The sequence below is a fragment of the Anarhichas minor genome, unplaced genomic scaffold (assembly GCF_050575085.1).
Source record: "Anarhichas minor isolate MPS153535 unplaced genomic scaffold, ASM5057508v1 ptg000024l, whole genome shotgun sequence".
Lineage (NCBI taxonomy): Eukaryota > Metazoa > Chordata > Actinopteri > Perciformes > Anarhichadidae > Anarhichas > Anarhichas minor.
Genome location: NW_027466470.1, coordinates 10,198,625 through 10,219,293, shown reverse-complemented (window position 1 = coordinate 10,219,293; position 20,669 = coordinate 10,198,625). Strand labels below are relative to the sequence as shown.

At 41.6% G+C, this 20,669-nt stretch overlaps 3 protein-coding genes across 3 annotated transcripts; 2 read left to right on the top strand and 1 right to left on the bottom strand.

The window, feature by feature from the left end:
• Positions 1-3,081: 3,081 nt before the first annotated feature.
• On the top strand, positions 3,082-9,531 carry LOC142956250 (homeobox protein Mohawk-like). Its single transcript, XM_076097713.1, has 6 exons — positions 3,082-3,566; positions 3,876-4,035; positions 4,163-4,316; positions 4,478-4,816; positions 8,930-8,960; positions 9,204-9,531. The coding sequence occupies exons 1-6, from the start codon at positions 3,337-3,339 to the stop codon at positions 9,529-9,531; spliced, it is 1,242 nt and encodes a 413-aa protein (XP_075953828.1). The 5' UTR covers positions 3,082-3,336.
• A 1,793-nt stretch (positions 9,532-11,324) lies between these two features.
• Positions 11,325-15,646, bottom strand: LOC142956251 (ras-related protein Rab-18-B). The gene is made up of 7 exons (XM_076097715.1): positions 15,457-15,646; positions 15,055-15,110; positions 14,790-14,851; positions 14,187-14,259; positions 13,787-13,905; positions 13,554-13,620; positions 11,325-12,857 (listed from the first exon to the last, which is right to left on the bottom strand). Exons 1-7 carry the CDS (start codon positions 15,522-15,524, stop codon positions 12,685-12,687), a joined length of 618 nt encoding a protein of 205 aa, XP_075953830.1. The 5' UTR covers positions 15,525-15,646; the 3' UTR covers positions 11,325-12,684.
• A 981-nt stretch (positions 15,647-16,627) lies between these two features.
• ptchd3b (patched domain containing 3b) lies at positions 16,628-20,500 on the top strand. Its single transcript, XM_076097639.1, has 4 exons — positions 16,628-17,347; positions 17,438-17,559; positions 17,639-17,784; positions 18,443-20,500. The coding sequence occupies exons 1-4, from the start codon at positions 16,628-16,630 to the stop codon at positions 19,960-19,962; spliced, it is 2,508 nt and encodes an 835-aa protein (XP_075953754.1). The 3' UTR covers positions 19,963-20,500.
• The last annotated feature ends 169 nt before the right edge of the window (positions 20,501-20,669 follow it).

Sequence of the window (20,669 nt, the reverse complement as noted above, 5' to 3'; positions counted from 1 at the left end):
GAAGATTTCTAAGGGTTGAAATTGTGTATTTTTAAGCACCCTATGCTAAAAAGCTACACCATCATGGACCCTGGATTTTAAAGAAGCCGTTTTTATTCACAATCGTATTGAGACAATTAAGAATAATTGGCAGAGAGTCACCGTTAGAGACACTCCATTAACAAATACTCATATTTGAGCAACACAGCTGCCTGTTGGTTGCAGATTAAACTGTTCTCCTTCACACAAGCTGCTTCATCCAATTCTTTTTAATGATTGCATTCCTCCACATTCATGGTGTTTCCTTCCCCCTTTTTGGATGCTGTGCTCAATTGGGTGTGAAGGAGTGTTAATGTGTCTGTCATGTTGTGTTTGTGAGGAAGAGGGAACAGCGTGACGCGTGGAGACGGTAATGGCTTTCTAGGGACTTGGGCCATCGCAGACGTACGCAGAGAAAGTAACCGCACATAAAAGCTTATACTGTAAAAGCACGGTGATGCTTTATACATCGTGGATTAGGCTGCAGGGATAAAGAGCACACCATTTTGTCTCAGGTATTTATTTTAGCTTGGCAGGCTTATTGTCAGTGTCACAAATAGACGGGTAGAGATGCAAACATTAGTGTGTCGACATGTTCCCTGGGCATCAAAACGTACATAACAGACTGTCAGGGAATAACAGTCGCACTTCTGCCAGGCCTGAAGCCCGACCTCAGACAAGCAGTATAACTTCATCACATCACTGAGAATCTGCAGGCACCCTCTGAGATCATAACGATGCCATTTAAGACACCGGAGTGATCCAATGAAAACCCACCGAAGCTCCCACTTCAAACATTACACAGAAGTATGATGTCAATTGGTCTCGGATAATTTGGCTCAATCATCTAACTGTCTATTCGAAGTATGTAAAAATAAATATGACTGATGTTAAACAATACCTTCGTCTTTGCGTGAGAAATGCATAACTTTTAAACAAGCAGCACAGTAACGTACATGCTGAAAGTATTTGGGAGAAAAATTATACAAAACTGAAGCAGGAAGGCCAAAAGGTTTTTAGTTAATAACAGAGAAAAATTGAAGGAGTCATCTACTGATTTGTATTTCCTGATATTGACACATTAAAGCCAGACTGTGGAACTTTTGAAAGAAGAAATAACAATCTTCCTCTCATGAATAAAAAGTTGCTCAATTCAATACACTCAGAGCTCAGCAAACTTACCGCTGTAAGACTAACATTACTGACTCAGATCATTATCATTACGACACAGTTGGCTTTGACATGCTAAGTTGTAGTTAATCTTTTAAATGACATGTTAGCAAGTCAGAGGGAAACACTTCGCTGGAAGGGAACGTAACTAGAAGACATTCTTGTTGTTTTCAGCTTGTGGTCGTCTTGCTATCAGTGAGGTCACCTAAAGATAACGATGCCTGTAAACCTGCAAAGTTCATGACACATTGATATTTTATCACCTTACAGTTATTAAAGTGAAAATATTTGCAAACAATTGGCTATATCTCTAGTAGACATGAGCAGTCCAATATTCTCACCTTTAAGCTCTGTTTTGGTCTCCACCAACTCCTGAGGTAAATATCTTGTTCTTCAGTCGCTAACTGTTCAAGCTAGTTGCAAACTTTGTCCGTTTTCTGTCTGAAGATGGGCGGGGACTATCCAGTAGTGTTTTGCTAAAAAAAAAAAAAAACTTTGCCAAGTATTAGGCAACAATCTCCTACTCTAATCTGCTAAATGTAACATATTCAAGATCTACATTTGGCAAAAGCTACTTCTTCAAGATACTTGAGAACACAATAAATTTCTCCATCTCACACTTTGGCCCTTTGGATAGGCCTGGAGTTTGTGAACCTGCAAGACACACACACTCACACACACACACACACTCTTGCCAAACTACCCAAACAAGAGGAGATATATGTCCTTCCACAGAGCTTTTTACAGGTCTCCAGGCAGCCGAATGAAGGTGTGTTCCCAGCTAATATCAACAGTTGAACCGGTGAACATATCGCAGAGGGACGGGAGTAAATGGTGTGTGATAAGCATGTAGCATTCTCTGACTACTGCTGAGGAATGTGAGCAAGGAATTTACTGCACCTAACGGGGATGCTTCTGGTCCATGTGTTTTTCAGCTTTGACACCATTGAAACTCAACCTGCCCACCAATACAGCTGAATTATGAACAGGGATGAGAGTTATGGAGCCCTTTAATATGTTTAACGGTTGAACAAGTGCTGCACGGATTTGAGCCATAACCCTTTAAAAGTTTCAATTGCAGGCAGGAAAATTGCATTGTATCACATGTTTGAATAAAGATGATCAAGTTATGATTATGCATGGCAAAGTCATTACTGCACATCCAAACAGTCTTACATAAGACTGTTTGGATGTCAGGAGGAAAAACATGCATGGATGACAGCTCAAGTTGAACCACAGAGTCTCTGAATACTGGGCCAAGTGCCAGCATGTTGTCATGTAGTTACACTAATGACAACGCTAAGCTTCTGTCAGACCAACTTTTACATAATTGTTTACAGTCCTTGTTCCAAAATGGAGACAGACATTGACAAATGTGAGAATTATAGTTGGTTTCGCCTCACACTGCAGAGAGCAAAAAAAAAGATCCACATGTGCAACATTGTCTGAGGATTATATAGGCAAGGATCAAAATTCATTTTCCAGTGTCTGTGTTAACTACTCTATGAGCCAATTTGTACTGAAATCCATTTCAGCTCAGCAGGCATCACTGCCTATAACACGAGGCACAGTTTGGTGGTTTTGCTGGTTATTAGCAACCATGCAATTACACTCGTAAATTTCCAGAGTCCCCTGGTAAAACATGCATTAATATCTGCTGACATGATTTTTGGTAAAACCGCGAGAGATTCGTATGCTTCATGTAGAAAATATGAGTGCTTAGCACAGGCTGCAGACACACCAGGCAAAAATCTCACTAGTAAATCTAACGACCTTCTTTTTCTGATATTCAAGTTGCAATATTTTTCATATCCTGGAGTGCTCCCGAGGTCCACGGCTGCCGTTCTGCAAGCTTCTCTTTACAGAGCTCTCCGGAGAAGTGATTGGATGGTGGGAGAGCCAATAGGCAGCTGAGCAGCAGGTTATTTGAACTCTCCTCACACAACTCAACTAAACCAGACAACATCCTCTGACTTTTAGAACATCATTCTCTCAGTCATCATCTGTCTGCTCAGTCACTGCTCCCGTGGGCACAGAAAGAAGAGGAAGGAACACTTTTAACCTTTTTTTTCTTGTTTTCTTTACCTTTACATCAAGTGTATCCAGGATGGGAACCTGCTACTTCTATTTACATCTGGAAGTCTACTGATGCACCTGTTGATCAAGGACAACTTTGTATGTTCAACAATGATCAAAGTTGCTGAGATGAAGTCTGAGACTCTGCTTCATTTTGAGGACAACATGAGAGCAGAGGAGAGGAGCAGACTGAACTGTGTAGACTTACCTCGGAGCAGTTTAACAGACGAGCAGAACACAGAACTGCTGCGATGCCAGGACACCACTGACGACAGCTCTCCGATCAAGTACAGAAGATACGGGTACGCCCTTTTTGTCTGTGTTGGAAATATTGTTTTGAACAGTTAAACAGGTGGTCCTATGAAATGATGAAATGTATCGTAAAATGCAGTATTTTAAAGACGTATAAAAAAGATAATTCTCTAACCTGACAATATGTCAAACTAAAATGTAGTTTTATGTTCTGCCTTTTCATACATAGTTGAAAAGTTCTTTGCAGTTCTTTAGAAATGTCAGTCACAGACATTTGTTATTTATAAGTTTCATAGTTTGAACAGAAGTGATCGTGGGTGGTCTTTGTGAATCAACGAGGCAACTTGTGATTCCTCCAGGTCTCATCTAGGTGGTGTCAAGGTTCGCCACAAGAGACAGGTGCTGCAGGACATGGCCCGACCGTTGAAACATTGGCTGTACAAACACCGGGACAACCCGTACCCAACCAAGACAGAGAAGGTCCTGCTGGCTCTGGGCTCACACATGACGCTAGTGCAGGTGAGAGACGAGCTTGTGCAAGAGAGCATGGATGGAACGGATGAAGGAAAATCTACTTTAGGGATGTGTTGATTATGAGTGTTGTGGGTTAGCCCGTGCTGTTCTTTAACAAGGTGCATCTGTGCAGGTCTCAAACTGGTTTGCAAACGCCCGGCGGAGGCTGAAGAACACAGTGAGACAGCCAGACCTGAGCTGGGCGCTGAGGATCAAACTGTACAATAAATACATCCAGGGAAACGCTGAGAGACTGAGCGTGTGCAGCAATGACACTGACTCTGATGGTACGGGCTACAGCATCATTTCATAGTGTATTTAAGTTCATTACTCTGCATTTGTTGAATTATGAAAAAACAAAAGTTTATATCTGAAACTTTTTCCACTAAAACAGCAGTATTTATCATAGTTTGTGTCATCTTATTATATTTAGTTTCCTTTGCTGCAGATGAAGAGTGTCCCTTACAAACTCCTATCAGCCAATCAGACTTTGGCAGGTCATCTTCCCACAAGAGCGTGCCCGAGAAGCAGGGCAGCCTCCTCGCCATGGCGGACTCCGCCAACAGTGACGACGGCGCGTCACCTCCATCCAAGTACAAGAGCGGTTTACTGAACCGGTATCTGAACGACACCCTGCGGCACATGATGGCGGCAAAGGCCGAGGGCATCCCCTCGGCCCACAAGAGGAGGAGCCACTCCGAGTCATTCAGCTCCATTGAGTGTGATCGAGATGTCGTCTCTCCGGCGTCGTCCTACGAAACAGAGGCCAACTTCGTCTACCACATGGGTAAGAGATGTCGGTGTTTGTCACTGTGCAGGACAATATCACACAAAAAGCAAATAGATGAGAGGAAAATTGAGCTTTAACACAAAATCTACACTGAACATGTCTAAGTAGAATCAGGGAAAGCACGTAATACTGCAACATTGAGGGTAATTTGGGAGGAAAATTGGTGCTAGCACCCCCTGTCCACAGAAATGATGAAAGCATATTCCTTGTTAATTGCAGATTTATGTTGAATTCGAGGCAAAATGACACTTTAACTACCCTGCTTCCCCTCGGTTCATCTTTAACACACCACAGCGTACAGTAAAATAAGAACAGACCGAACAGAAACTTCCACATGGCTCCTCAGAGCTCCCTGACATTAATAAATCTCTGCCTCGGAAGCTCTGCGAGATTCAATTATAAAGTTACAGCGAATCTGGGAGGGAGTTTGACACCTGGGTGCCCTTTCAGACCTATAGGGAGCCCAGCACACTGACAACACTCAATCCGCTAAAGGTTCAGGAGCCAAAGCCTTTACAAACATTACTAATAAAGACTCATGCAGACGCTGAAATCCCTCATTTAAAAATTGGACGGAGCTCACGCTGGCTGCCGCTTCACACCGCAAATATAATTTCCATATACTAGAATGTGCCATTTGTTCCGCTTCAGCTTCTTGCCATAGTGGAAATGTCCAGTCCAGTCTCAAGGACAATTACAGAATGTCTGAGACTTTATTCTTCCCAGGGTGAGAAGAGGGAACCTCAGCCAAATGTAGAAATGGAGCAGTCTGTCAGTAAAGCACTGAAGACGTCTCGTTGAGCGACTGTCAGAGCTGCCACTCATTTGTGAGACAACCCAGAGCAAGATCACTAATATCCATTTGGCTTTTCCAATTGCTGTTAGAGGGTGTAGCTTTGCTTCCCTGACTGATGTGTGCTTTGGCAGGCGGCTTCTCCCAAGTGTTACTTTCCTACTCAAAATCTATCTAAATGGACATTATATTATAAGAGTTGTAAAAAGATTTTTGAAACCAGTTCTACTCTTTAGCATATTTCATCTAAAAATCAAACAAGGCATGTTTTAGTTACTTTTTTATTATTTCCAGGCAAACATTACAATCCTGGTCCCGGTCTAAAGACAAATGTTTAATGGATATTATGATTGACTGTGACAACACTTCTGATCTGTATCCGGGAAACTCAGTTTAACCTCAAATTCGAGCCTCGAGATTGGTAACTTGAATAATTAGAGTAATTCATCATTTTAACAGGCTTGTACATTTAACCAGTGAGATGGTAAATTGTATAAAGTGTACTGTCATGCTTAAACATGTAAAATACGAAATTCAGAGCATATCTATAGCCTCCACAAGGCTCTCAACGTGGCGACTGATTAGCCGGCGGCTCGCAGCTAACGGTGCTAACAGCGCTAATGATGGAAACAGTGCTCACAGAGCTAACGGTGTTTACCTAATGGGGAACCGGTTTGAACAAATTGAACAAAAGAGATATATCATGTTAATTAGTGAGCTTTAGAGGTTTCTTGACTGGTTAGTTGTTTTTTACCTTTTGAAAGCACTATGCTAGCTAGTTTTCTTTCTTTATGCTAAGCTAACTGTCTGCCGACTGCAGCTTCATATTTAGCGTACAGATATTTGATAGATATCAATCTTCTCGTCTAGCTCAGAGCAAGAAAGCAAATAAGCGTATTTCCCAGAATGTTACACAATTACTTTGAACATGTTATTGCTCTCTTAGTATTTGGGGGTTTTCTTGATGTTGTCATACACTATGTGGCCATCAGCACTCTTGAAATGTTTGTGCAAACTTTTAATGTATCCCTGCTGGTCACATTAACGGTGTTTGCAACCAAGTACGACTCCTCTATGAAAGTGAAGTGGAAAGTCAAGCTGCCAGATGCATGACAGGCACTAACACCATTAACACGTGTATACTCCACCCGGGAGACGGTTAAAAGTAAACCTCAACTGACGTGCTAATAAGTGATGCCACCACACAGTGTCTTACAAGGACACTTTTTACACATATCAGTCTGAATACCACAGGCAGTAAAGTCTCATGGAATAGTGGCCTATATGTTAGTGATGTTACCATTCACTGTAGCCTGCAGGAATGTGAAGGTGTTTATTGTGGTACTCGCATCAACTTCAGTGTTTCCCTTAAAAAGACTGGAGAGCCATAAATGTGACCACAGTTGTGTTTTATTGGACGCAGAGCGACGAAAAACATATCTGGACAAATGCCTTGCTGCGTTTTCCATCTATTTTGTTTCAAATGAAAACATGCATGCTGACAGGAGAGTCTCTTGGTAGTGAATACATATCGGCATTGAGGAAACAAGGTGTTACAATATTTTCTCAGCACACAGTCGTTTTGCAGTGTTGATCCCAATGACACACTTGTGAGACGGGGGTTTAAACTGATATTTTGTGAGCACACCCAAATACTTAAATCCCCTCTAAATTGTAGTTTCGTAAACATTCAAATATTTGTTAGTTTTTTTGCCCAGAAGATTGATACCTCCCTCATGTTTGTCAACTAAATATGAAGCTGGAGCTAGCAGGCGGTTAGCTTTAGCTTAGCACAAAAAATGGAAGAAGGGGAAGACAGCTAGACTAACTGTTTTATGAGTACAAACACGCAACTTGTTGTTTTTACACTTGAGTTTTTGTACAGATCAAACAAATGTAAATTGTTAGCTTCAGAGGTGCTGGTAAGGGAATTTAGTTTTGTTTGTTCAAACAGAGAAAGGCTAGCTGTTTCGCTTCCAGTCTTCATGCTAATTTAAGCAAACTAGCTGCTTGCTAGCTTCATATTTAGCGTACAAACATGAGAGTGCTATCAATCATCTCATCTGACTTTCGGCAAGAAAGTAAATAATAGTATTTTCCCAAACTATTCCCTATTTGTTAATAAATAAGGTAAGCTCTAATATAAAATTACAATACTGCAACTCAATGTAGGCTAATATAAAAAAGTGAGCAGCTTCATTACCCCTCGTAAAATTCAGTTGTAACTGATCCGTGCTGTGAATTTGAGACTCACCAGAGGTAAAACAATGTTTTTTCTTGGTAATAAATACAACAGAGGTACTCAAGAACTTTCTTGGCAAAGCGCGTGATAAGAGAGAAATACTCAGGGACGTTCAGTAGCAAAAAAACATAAAAGCAAAATGATTTACTATCAGCAAGTAGTTGCTCTTGGCTCCCGCCTGGCTAAAGAAATCAGAAACGGGGATGTTTCGGGCTGTTAGCATTAAAAGACTGTGTTGCACAGTGGGCCTCTAATTTCCCTGTCTGTTGCTCTCTGAAGAAAAATTGCCTTTGACCAGCTTCTATTTGCTTCAATGAAAAAAGGCAATATTCCAAAACTAAAATGGAAAATAAGTTCTACATATAATGCACGGACCTCAAACAGAGAGTGTGCATGCAATATAATATTACTCTAAATTTCTATTTATTCTGCTTCTTAAAATAGTCCGAGTTTCATTTCAGCTGGCATTGTGAGAGAAAGACCGTTTATTCTTCCACAGATGAGGCCCATAGGTATTCAATCATAAAACACTCCCCGGCCCGTCGGTATAATTTCACTTTGAGCTCAGGCCTTGGTCAAAAAATATGGAGATGTGCAGGGACAGCTGTTGGAAGGGAATAACATGCAGTGGATCAACTTTATAGATGCAAGCAGAGCTTTGGAAACCTGAAAACACAGAGTCAGTCCTCATGACACATTGCAGATATTGTAGTTGTTTTTCCCACTCAAAAGCTCAAGAGAAACACTGCATTGCATTTGTTTTGGCAGGAGTAGTTGAGCACAGCCCGACTGGTGCACTTCAGTGAGTCAAACCTATCTGGCACTGTAAAACACGTCCAGAGCGACACACTGGACGACGAGTAGCAACTGATGTTTGTATTTGGGAGCAGCTTCACATGAACAACATAGATACTCACACACATGCTGCAAATTTAAAACTCATGTATTATCACTAAAATAAGGTCATGAAGCCAACATTGATTGCCCTGTGAATATTCTCTGTTCACAATTTCATTGCCATCAAGAAAACTGATTCAAGTTACATTTAGGTGAGTCCTTTCCTTCTCTCTTGCAGACACGGCGGACTATGCTTCAAAATGTGACAGGTATGTGTAATTATTTATCGCTCTGCAATCGAATTGCATGTTGTTTTTTTTGCATTCTTTCATCAGCTTGAAAAGTAATACTCGATATAATCCCCCTCTTGAAACTGAACCACCACCTCTAATTCATCCACATCATTCTGGCTGTGTATCAGAAGGAGAAGCAAATCCACTATTTCTGCTTTGGATTTCTGAGATTGCTCTTTGGCTGATTTGGCTCTTTGTCTTTTTTTCATATAATCACAGGGAGCAGCAGCAGCAGAGAGCAGGCGATCAGGGCTGGAGGGAGATCCACGCCGCCGTGGCTCTGACCAACTTGGCCCAGGGGCAGAGCTGCACAGCGGACCAGAGCAGCGCGACGGTGCCCGGATCTGGCACGGGGCAGAGCTGCACCCGAGGGCCCTTCTCGGGTACGAGGACCACTATCATGGACAGGATGTTTGTCGCAGGACCCACCGCCGCTCTGAGGCAGAGCTGCACCGCGGGGCCCACTCTCACCAGCCGCATCATCCAGAAGTCCTCTCATATCTCAGAGGTCCAGACTGTTAACGTGGCCCTGGCAAACAGTGTGTAGGCATGTCACTGGAGCATCTGGTCTATCGTTCCTTAGAATACCAGATGCTTAAGTGCCTTGCAGCCTCGGTTATTTTGTAATTCTGATCAACTTTGACATTTTAAATCTTTTTGACATAGTTAAATAGAAAAACTAACCTAATGCAGTTTAATATTTTCTACTGTTTTTGCCATGTTTCTAATGTCTTCCTATTGTCGTCTGTTGCAGTAAGTTATATTAACTTCCATGAGACTGGATTATCATCCAATGCTTAAGTTTGAGCAAATAGCAGCTATTTGAATAAACCCAATGTGAAATCTTTCGACCAGTCATTTGCTTTAAATCATCACTTTGCAGTGGCTGGAGCTGCATACTTATGTTTTACTGAACTGTATTTAGTGGTAGTTTTCATGTGTGCAATTGTGGGTCTCGCAGTTTCATGATATACTTTCAAATTGCTTTTTAAACGGTTGTAATATGCGCAGAAGGGGTGGCATAGTGGACTGAGCATGGGGGGGAGACTGCAAGCGGAGTGCTGAGGTCCTTCTGATGAGCGTCGATCCAGCTAAAGCAGGATTTGCATAGTTGGACATTTTTTATATTTGTTAGAAAGTAGGTCAGTAAATCAACAGTTTTCAGAGAAAAAGCTCTAAAAACCAACTGTAGGCTAACTTTGTAGCACAAAGTGGCCGACAGCTATCGCCAACTAGCTAGTGAAACCTGAGCGTGTAGAAGCTAAAGAAGCCAGAGTTAGCTTTGTGGTGACCAAAAACAGAGCTAAAAGGACAATTGCCAGGTCACCATCAATGTGATTTGCAATTGACGGTTAAAAAAAAATTCTCCAAAAGAAAAACTTTTCTCAAATTAAACGATGTTTACTGAATTTTCCATCCGTTTTTTAATTTAAAAAAAAGATCTGCACACTGTATTAAAATTTTAACTTTGCAATGTTTCGATCAAACAGAGATCTCCGTCAGGCATTATTAAAATATAAAACAAGTACCTGTGTTTTTGACCAGCTTTTCTGTTAAAATTGTTTTCACGATATTTCTGAAATCCCACCAAATGTTGACAAAAGCAGCCCAAATTTCCTCTCCCACCCAACTTAATCACAACTAGTCCAAATGGGCAGAAACCAACCCAAATTGGGAAGACTGGCTCCATGCATGTATATCTACTGTATGTGTAGACAGGCTGCTGGTAGCAAACAGCTTCTCATGAAATAACACGGTAAGTTACAACAGGATGTCTTTCTGGGGAACAAACTCACAGCAAACGTCGTTATGATAAGTGTCGTCTGTTTTTGACGTAAAAACATAAAATCAAAGCTCAGGAATCGTCTGACTTCAATATGGGGTCATCTGCCCAAAACGTATGATGTTATTAATACGCACACACACACACACACACACACACACACACACACACACACACACACACACACACACAACACAATAAGCCGAGGGAGGATGCCTGGTACACTTGTGGTGAGCGTCCTACATCTGGGGACATCCTGACACCAAACATAAGCTTGTAATCACACTCAGTCCTCTGGGACTAACTCACAAAACATGATTACCAAGACTTTTCCACTCCTGGTTTTGGTCTGTTTTTTGACATTTTGTGCAAAGAATGTTTTTTAGTCTTGCATGTGCAACAGGCTAGTCATCAACAAAGTATTATGGAAAGAGCACCTCACTGCTGTTCCCACTGTAAAGCTGCTCTTGATTAGACGGGCTTCTGCACCACATGGACACGTCATGGCAGCTCTCAAATGGCAATTAAACAGTAATTAGTCTTGAGGGGACGGCATCTTGAGGTTGTCATTTATTTCAGTTTGAAACAATACAACGGTCACCGGACCATAACTCCAACACGTCATTCAATCTTAAGGCAGATATCAATTTAACATATCGCTGAATATGATTCAAGTAGGCGCACAGCAAACGCAACAGGAAGAAGTACAGGAATAAAAAGGTTGAGAGGATTTCAAACAAGAAAAAGGAATTTGAACAAACAGCAACAATACATGAAATCAATACTAGACCGTGGACAGGATGCTCTTAGGAATGCTCTCATACTATAATGTGTATAATGCCTTCAATAAGTCAGTGGGACATCGCACCACACAGAAACTGATAAATAAACGGGTAAGAGAGCCAAGCTGAGATTAAATGTACAAACGGCTTGCTGTTTTACCAGGCATCAGAGAGGCAAAAGAAAGTTGTGCATTAAAGTGAGTAAGAGAGCATATGTTATCGAGCTCTTATTACCGTAAACCTTATACTTGTGGAAGTTATGGTCCAGGTCAGACATGCAAAGACAAAGAAAAGGTTTAGTTGCAACAAATCCTATGAGATCCAGATGGCTACTTGTCTTGCATATTTCAATGTAAAGAGGAAGAGAGAAAGAAACAAATCGGCTCATTTGAAAGCCTCTATAGGTTCTGAAGCGCTGGACTGGATTAACAGTGAAAAATGCACTGGTTTCAGGAACCGGGGTCCATCGTGAAAGGTCTTGTTTGGGAGCATTCACAGTGTTGTGGTGCATTATGACGGATCACTCATGAAAAGAAGTCTCTTCCACCACTATCCGCAATCCAAGTGATGTGTTGTTTGTGTAATAATGCTTAGAAAGATAGGTCTTCTAGAACATTTTAACTGTAACTCTGCCGCTAGATTTAGACCTTCAGGGGACTCCTGTTTTGATTATAATGAACTATTTTGGGTAAAATTTGGAACGCTGTGTACTGTAACCTACAAATTGGTTCATGTAATAGGCACTACACTATTGACCTGATGCCTTAATGCACAACAGAATCGGCGCTGCCATTAAGCTAAATTCAAACCAGACGTGCACTTGGCGTTGTTATGTCAATTTAAAAGGCTATACTTCCTCAGGCAAGAGGTTGTGTTTGCATGATCCTTTCGTTCATGTGTTAGACAGAAAGTAGTGACAGATGATGGTGGAAAAGGAAGTGTGCAAACAGCAAAGTTCTTTAGACGGACAGAACTACTCCCAACAATAAACCTTTTTAAAGTAAAAGAAGTACTCATCCAGTTCCTTCACCCCCCCCCCCCCCCTCCCCCCCTCTCTCTCCCCCCCTCTCTCTCTGTTTCTGGTCTGTAGTCATTCCCATCACTTTAGTGCTTTTTTTTTTCCTTCCGTCCAGTTTCAGGCTATGGAACAGTATCCTCCACATGCCCGGCCACTGCCCTGCTCCTGTTCCCCCAGACGGACCTTCTGACCCTGGCTTTCACTCTCCCAGAGCCCCGGAGTCTGGAGGATCTTCTCCACAAGCTCCTCAAAGGCACACTGGACGCCATCTTTGGTCTTTGCACTGGCCTCTGTACAAAGGAAAGAGGGTTACCAAGATTTATAAGATCAGCTACAAAAAAAAAAAAAAAAACTGGTACCACACCAAAATGTTACAAAAAAAACAAAACACTACATGTCAGCTTTTAAATACCAAACAGAGCCAAACAGCCTTCTTTTTACATTACACTCACTAATGATAGATATTTTAAAATACCCATGTGTTGACAAACATGACATATAAAGTATGACATGACTTCATTTAAGGAGCCGTGGGGTGAAAACATCCTCATAGAGGATCAAATCCACGACATCTTCTTGCCCAGCCCTTTTCAAAACCCCGTAATTTAGCCCGTTCTAAAATGGAAACTCCATAAACGTTAACGAAATTTCCCAGAGAGGGGCAGATTGGAGATGAGAATCAGCAGCACATGTAGACATGGATGGGATAAATGAAAGCCCGCTATAGATTTTAATCATAATGCAGTTCTTCTGGAGCGGCCGCATCTTTCAGCGCGCGAGTCTCGGTAAAGCCAAAGCAGTATAAACAACGCAACAAACCCAAACTAAACGCACGACTTACTAAGTGATGTCTTTAATGTTCCAGCTACGCAAAAATACCGTTCTGACTTTCAAGTACGGTACGGTAGGTTTTAGTGGCTCGACACAGGAGGTTACACGTCATGGCTCTAGTAGTTTAAGTGACCACATCTGATTCGGACTCTTACCAATAAAAAGCATGGAGTGTTTCCGAGCAAATTTCAGTCCCTCATTTCTGTCCACTTCATGGTCGTCCTGAAAAACAAAAAGACATCCTATGTGCTTTTTCTCTATGCGGAAGTCACACGGTAAAGGATAAAACACCAAAGGGAATAACAGCAATGGACGGTGAACACATTTATTAAACACTTCCAGGACTTCCAGGTATTGTACGAGTCAAACCGGCACAAACAGGACTCACCCGGTCGATTTTGTTCCCGACGAGCATCTTTACGATGTCATTGCGTGTCGTGTAGGTTTCCAGTTCATTCAGCCAGTTTTCGAGCTTTGTGAAAGTCTCGCGCTTCGTGACGTCATATACTGCCAAAAGCAAGCAAAAAGAGAAAAAGGAGTTAATGGGAATATTTGACACGAGCGCAATTACATCTTTGTGAAATCAATAACTCATTTTAACAGGAAGCTGCAGCTGTCTGACGGCCGTTGATTTACAGTTTTTATCCAAAGTGACTGATAAGATAATGTGTAATGAGTAAGTGCTACAAAAAGCAGAGAGTGGATGTGATTCTTTTACTGGAGAGAGAACATCGCCTCTAGGTCTCGAGTTGAACATGGTATGTGGCTTTATAAGCATCGCTGTTTACCGAGTATGACTCCCTGTGCACCGCGGTAGTAGCTGGGCGTCAGGGTGCGAAACCTTTCCTGTCCGGCGGTGTCCTGCAAAAGTAAAAGACACTTAAAATCAAAAGGCAGCAAAAGCATCCATGACACACCAAGCTTCAGAGCAACAGGTACACTAGCCAGCGTCCCCTTTCACAGACTCTGACTTTAACAAGTGTTCCCGATAAATCTGCAAGGTTTCAGGACCGTCCCGCAGTGGAATCGTCCATTGATTGAGAACTCCGCCCAGATATTCTGCTTGAGGGAATTCTTCCTCAGAACACTGTTAACATGTTACATTTCCATGCATTATGAAATGTACGCAATTATTTTCTAGTAGTATATTTCTAGAAGTATTTTGAGACCTGGCATGTATTTGGGCCTAGGTTATGGCCTCACCATGCATGTTGTGTTGTCATTGGACATTTATACCTCACGTAAGGAGGTTTAATCTGTTTTTCAGTTTCTTTCAGTGACTCTGTCTCTGCAATGTCGCCATCTTGTGGAGAAACCCTGTAGTGCATCATGTTTTTCCTGACAACAAAGAATAAACTACAGACAACACCTAAGCCGGACTTCAGCCTTACCCATATGGCGAGCTTTGCTTTGTTCCCATCTATTGAGAGCGTCTTTACTTTGAAATCCACACCTGATCGGTCACGAGAGAAAGAAAGGGGTCCATGTTAAAAACATCAGAAGCTTCCATACATCTGTGTGTGTGTGTGTGTATATATATATATATATATATATATATATATATATATATATATATATATATATATATATATATATATATATTATATATATATATATGTGTGTTTATGTAAGTCTGTGTGTGAGTAAGTTAAAAACCTATCGTCGCAGACTGCTCTGGGTCAAAGGTATCTTCTGTGAACCTCAGGAGGAGACTGTTTGGGGAGATTAACAGCATGGAAATAAACAGCATACAGTATAATCGGCTTTTGTGGGTAACAACAACTATACAGTTTATGTTGATAATTAAAAGATGATGAGCAGCAGCAAACAAAATACCGGTGAACATGTTTTAAACTGCCTCTGTGACGTTGAGGTTATTAGTCACCTTAATGGTCAACTTGTTTCCAGTAAGTATTTGGCCTAAACTCAACAACACTACCGGCTAGCTGTAGCATCAACTGCTGAGCAACGGAGGAATAAACTTACATAACTAGGAGAATGTCAACATTCACGACAGGCTAACAGCTAACAGCGAGCTACAAACACACAGACACACACCTGGACTTTCCGACTCCGCTTTCGCCAATTATCAACAGCTTCAGAGTCGTCAGCACGTCGTCCTCCATATTCCTGTAGGAGCTAGTCTGACTTTGCACTTTGCGGCGCTTTTTAACGGTGAATTTCACTTGTTGTTTTAGAGCAGCAGGCGGCTAAGCGGCTCCGATGACAGGCTGCTGGTGATGCAACTTCCGCCCGACCTGCCACGCGTGACGTCACGGAGGTTCGTCACGAGGTTTGAAATGAAATAAAACAAAATAGAAAACAAAAAATGAATATGTCGTCAGTATGTTATTGTATTATTGTAGACTTGACGTTGTACAGCAATAGAGTTGAATAGAGTTTTGTTTAAATTAAATTAATTTAATTTAATTTAATGAAATAATTACGAGATAATTTACAAAATTACAAAAATGATACAATGTTTTACAATGATGAAATGAATGTGTTTTATTTTATCAGGAGGTTACGTTGTGGATTTGTAAAAAGTAAGTTCCGTGACATATTGCTAAAATTAAAAAAAAAATTAAAAAAATGTTTTCACATGGCTTCTATTTTGTCCACTGACTATAAATACCTAAAACATTTACACAAAATGTGGTTTTGTGTTCATGGTTTGTATATTTTAAACAAAGCCACATATGCCTTTGCTAATGTGGGCCAGTTTACCCTGAAGCAGAGGTGGGTGGGGGATTAGAGGGAAGTCTACCATAGAAAATGACTCTCAACTGACTGACTGAAAACAAAGTAAATAAAGATCTACATTATAATAGGCCTTTGTTCTGTGCCTTTGCTACATTTCATCAATCTTCAAGGGCCCAAAAGTTGAATGTTACCTCACCCATGAGAAGGAATCACCTGGGGCTTAAGCAAAAGGAAACCATTGACAGTAAGTATTGAAATGGGACCAGTGAACCGTACTACACCAACTGTTCTACAATAGACTCTTTGACCGAGGCCCTCCTCAAACCTCATCAGTCTCTGTTCATTGCAGAGTAGCCAACCCTGTTATTATGCAACTGTCATTATGCAAATGTCATCTAATGAAGGAGCAGAAAAGAGTCTGCAGCACAATAAATACAGCTGGTTGTGAATCCTCACAGCTCTCTCTAATGTTGAAATTCATGAGAAAAGGAGCAGCTCTTCTATATTCCCCAAAGTTGTTGCAGCTATGGCCAGACTCCGCACAGATTGCATAGAGAGACCTCTAAGCATCTGTTATGAGATGATGGGTCATTTTATCGGTTCCCATCCCTGGTGGTTCTTGATCGCCCCACTTATTCTCTCGGCGAGTCTGGGGAGCGGATTCTATCTCCTGGAGGACAGAATGTCAAACGATATCGAAGAACAGTTCACACCTGTCGACGGACAAGCCAAGCTGGAGAGGAAATACATCCAAGAAACTTTTCCAAGAAACGAGTCCACGTTTTCACGTTTACGACTGAGCACGGATGGGAATTATGCAACTCTCATAGCTGCGAGTGAGAGGAATATTCTGACTGCGGAGTCACTCCAGCACATCCTAGACTTGGACTTTAAAGTTAGGAGTATGGTCGTGCATTTTGACAACCGGCTATTTGAATATGCAGATGTTTGTGCTGAGGTGATGGGATCCTGCACCTCTAATGACATTTTAGATATTATTGAACACAGTGCCGACAATATAGATACAGTCAATTTGACATATCCGTGGTATTACTCTGATTTTAGGAATATTCCTTTATATTTAAGTCTGGGGAGCGTGAAAGTGTACGAGGAGAGCTCAGTTGTTGAAAGCGCTAAAGCCATACAGGTCCATTACTACTTACGTGAGGACAACAAAACAAAGACTGACCTTTGGTTGGAAAGCTTCATTGATTTGGTCTCAAACAAATCATCAACTTCCATTCAGGTAAGCAGAACTTTAACACGTTCCTTTGTTTAAATGAACAGCTTTTTGTTTAATTAATTAGCTTCTATTAAATGTATTAATCTTTTCTAGGTGTCATACTCCACCTCCATGTCAATGCAGTGGGAATTTAGAAAGTCTCCAGCATCCGTCATCTATTTATTCTCCATCACCTATGCCACTGCCATCACATTTTCAATCATTTCATGTTGGAGGTTGGTAGAACATCTGCTGAACATGTTACAAGATAGATTTTGTACGCATGGCTCTTTCTGATCTCAGATTTTCTTTTAGGTTGGATAACGTGAGGACGAAGGTGTGGGTGGCCTCCTGTGGGGTGCTCTCCACGGGTCTGGCAGTCCTGAGCGGTTTTGGTGCGCTGTTGTTGCTGGATCAACCTTTTGTCATGACAGTGGCCTCCTGTCCTTTCATGATACTAGGTAGGTTCTGTTGAAGTTCATCCAGGTCCATGAGGTCCCATTGTCCAAGGAAGAATCAAAGTTAGAGAACTCTCAAAACCAATATAACTTCCTGTTAACCTAAAAAGTAAAACATACTACATTAACATGGCATTCTAATGAATTTCCTTTTTGGTGTTAGCATTTTTTAGACCAGATGTATTGTCATTAGAATCTTGACTTCTGATTATGTACATTATACTTCTTTTCATGTCACACAACCATTGCCGGATTAACCAGTTTGGGGCCCCCTGGGCAAACATTTGTTGTTGTGCCCCTAAAATCCAAAAGTAATGCAGAGAGGGATTACACAACACCAGTTCAAAAGTCTGGAAATGAATGGAAAACAATGGCTGCTGCTGCATTGAACAGATATAAAATCATACATCCTGCATTTGAAAAGGATAAACAAAATACAAAGAAGTCTACACATCATTTAAAGAACTGTCAAACACAGTGGTTTAGTCCTTTAAAAGATCTTGCCAAAGGCTTTTGAAAAAGACAAAGTCACAAGATAAGGCCCCACCTCAGTTTATTGTGTACTTTAGTGGCGCAAATTCCCAAACATTAGCCTTGCACACAAAACAGGAAAGAGTCACAGAAGCTAAAATCTCTCTCTCCTCTGACCTTCTACCTCAAGGTATTGGACTGGATGATATGTTCATCATGATCTCATGCTGGCAGAGGACCAGCGTTCTGGACAGCGTCCCCGACCGGCTGGCCGACACCTACAAGGACGCTGCCGTCTCCATCTCCATCACCACCGTGACCGACGCTCTGGCTCTCTTTCTGGGCTACAGCTCGCCCTTTGGTTCAGTCCGGTCCTTCTGCCTCTACTCTGGGGTTTCTATCTGCTTCTGCTATCTGTACAGCATCACATTCCTGGGGGCGTGTATGGCTTTGAACGGACAGAGAGAGGCTGAGAACAAGCACTGGTTCACCTGTGACAAAATCCCAGAAGATTTACCATCCAGGAGTTCAAAAGCCTTCAGTATGTGCTGTGTTGGGGGGAGCTACGATAGAATCACTGAGAAAGAGGAAACGGAGCCCTTGAGTCTCATGTTTGAGCGGTTCTATGGCCCATTTCTGACCCACAAATTGACAAAGGCGTGTGTTTTTGTCTTTTACGCAGGCTATTTAGCTGTTAGTATCTATGGTTGTTTAATCTTAAAGGAGGGACTCGACATCAGGAATCTGGCTTTGGATGTTTCCTACATCGTCGATTACTACAACAATCAAAGGCAACACTTCTCTGAATATAGCTACAACACGATGGTAGCAGTGAAGCATCCCTTCCGGTACTGGGATGAAGATGAACAGAAGCATCTGTGTTCCTGCATTTCAAATTTTGAGAGTTTAAACTTTGTGAATGGGACTTTTGCTTGGTTTCTTTCCTTTCTACAGTACGCAAATGCAACCAATCTCAACATAGGTTCGCAAGAGGCTTTCCAAACACATCTGCCACATTTCTTAGACCTCAATTCCATGTTCAAACAAGACATCAACCTCACTGCAGACAATAAGATTCAGGCCTCTCGCTTTTTTATCCAGACGCTGAACAACACAACAACAAAGGACTTGATGATTGGACTCAGGGAAACAGCAGAGGAGTGTCCAGTAGAGCTCCTGGTGTACCACCCTGCTTTCATCTACTTTGACCAGTATACCGTCATTATGGACAACACCATTCAAACTATCCTGGTGGCTGTGATTGTGATGCTGGTCGTCTCGCTTATCCTGATACCCAATCCTCTTTGTTCCCTGTGGGTGGCTTTTGCAGTTTGTTCAGTCATTGTTGGCGTGACAGGCTTCATGGCGCTGTGGGGTGTAAACCTGGACTCCATCTCTATGATCAACCTAGTCATGTGCATTGGTTTTTCTGTGGACTTCTCAGCACATATTTCTTACTCTTTTGTCTCCAGCTCCAAGAGTGACGTCAACGAGAAAGCCGTGGACGCTTTGGCCCATTTAGGCTATCCGATACTGCAAGGAGCACTGTCCACTATTTTAGGTGTGGTGGTGCTGTCCATGTCTGGGAGTTACATCTTTAGGACGTTCTTCAAGATTGTGTTTCTCGTGATTACATTTGGGCTGCTCCACGGCTTAGTGTTCATTCCAGTGTTTCTGACTCTGGTTGGGGCCTGTGGGAAGTGCCGTTGAAGTGGGGATCAAGGGTGTGAAAATAGGGAGTGCAGGCATAGAGTTGCACCGGGGCCTGTGGTGGCGGGTCCACTATCATACTGTTGGGCAAAGAATAGGCCCCTGCGAGTGATTCAGATTGCCACCTCAGAAATACACCGTTCACAGAAGAATTATGAATAATCTTTTTTTTAACTGTTCAATAAATGAATAATTTCTTATTTTCTTTGGTATTTTTGTCATATAGAGAAATGCAATTATGATTTCTGGGTAATATGCATGCTCATGTTGTCGTTGAAATTGTAACTCCACCTTTTGGCCACTATGTCAAATTTGCTCCAAAGCCGTAGTGCTCAATATACACAGATATTGGACCAATCATATTACAGTGCTGATGACACCATCAATCAAATGCAAAAATGTATGTGCTGTAGCTGTCATGGTGGGAAATTTCTCCTTTCTAGTAATTACAATTTTGTGCACACCAAGGAAATACTACTGATTTTGTAGTATCATAGTAAAATCATTTGTTTTGACTTCAGTTTGAGTTTAATAATTATTTTGTGATTTTCGTGTCGATCAAGTGTTGAACTAAACAATAGAATGATTCCTAATCTATTCTGTTTCGACGTGTCAAACTTTTTGTCTAATTTGTAACAGAGCCATGTGCTGCCTCATTTTATGCGACAATAAATCTTAAGAACATTCCGACTCACAGACCGAACACA

Bases quoted from the DNA above. Each gene is read 5' to 3' on its own strand.
- LOC142956250 (XM_076097713.1), top strand. From the start codon at position 3,337: ATGCACCTGTTGATCAAGGACAACTTTGTATGTTCAACAATGATCAAA. The intron at 3,567-3,875 runs GTACGCCCTTTT...TGATTCCTCCAG, and splicing joins ATCAAGTACAGAAGATACGG to GTCTCATCTAGGTGGTGTCA. The intron at 8,961-9,203 runs GTATGTGTAATT...ATATAATCACAG, and splicing joins TATGCTTCAAAATGTGACAG to GGAGCAGCAGCAGCAGAGAG.
- LOC142956251 (XM_076097715.1), bottom strand. From the start codon at position 15,524: ATGGAGGACGACGTGCTGACGACTCTGAAGCTGTTGATAATTGGCGAA. The intron at 14,852-15,054 runs GTTTTTAACTTA...GTGACCGATCAG, and splicing joins AGAGCAGTCTGCGACGATAG to GTGTGGATTTCAAAGTAAAG. The intron at 13,621-13,786 runs GTGAGTCCTGTT...TTTGTTTTTCAG, and splicing joins TCGGGAACAAAATCGACCGG to GACGACCATGAAGTGGACAG.
- ptchd3b (XM_076097639.1), top strand. From the start codon at position 16,628: ATGGCCAGACTCCGCACAGATTGCATAGAGAGACCTCTAAGCATCTGT. The intron at 17,348-17,437 runs GTAAGCAGAACT...AATCTTTTCTAG, and splicing joins AATCATCAACTTCCATTCAG to GTGTCATACTCCACCTCCAT. The intron at 17,785-18,442 runs GTAGGTTCTGTT...TTCTACCTCAAG, and splicing joins CTGTCCTTTCATGATACTAG to GTATTGGACTGGATGATATG.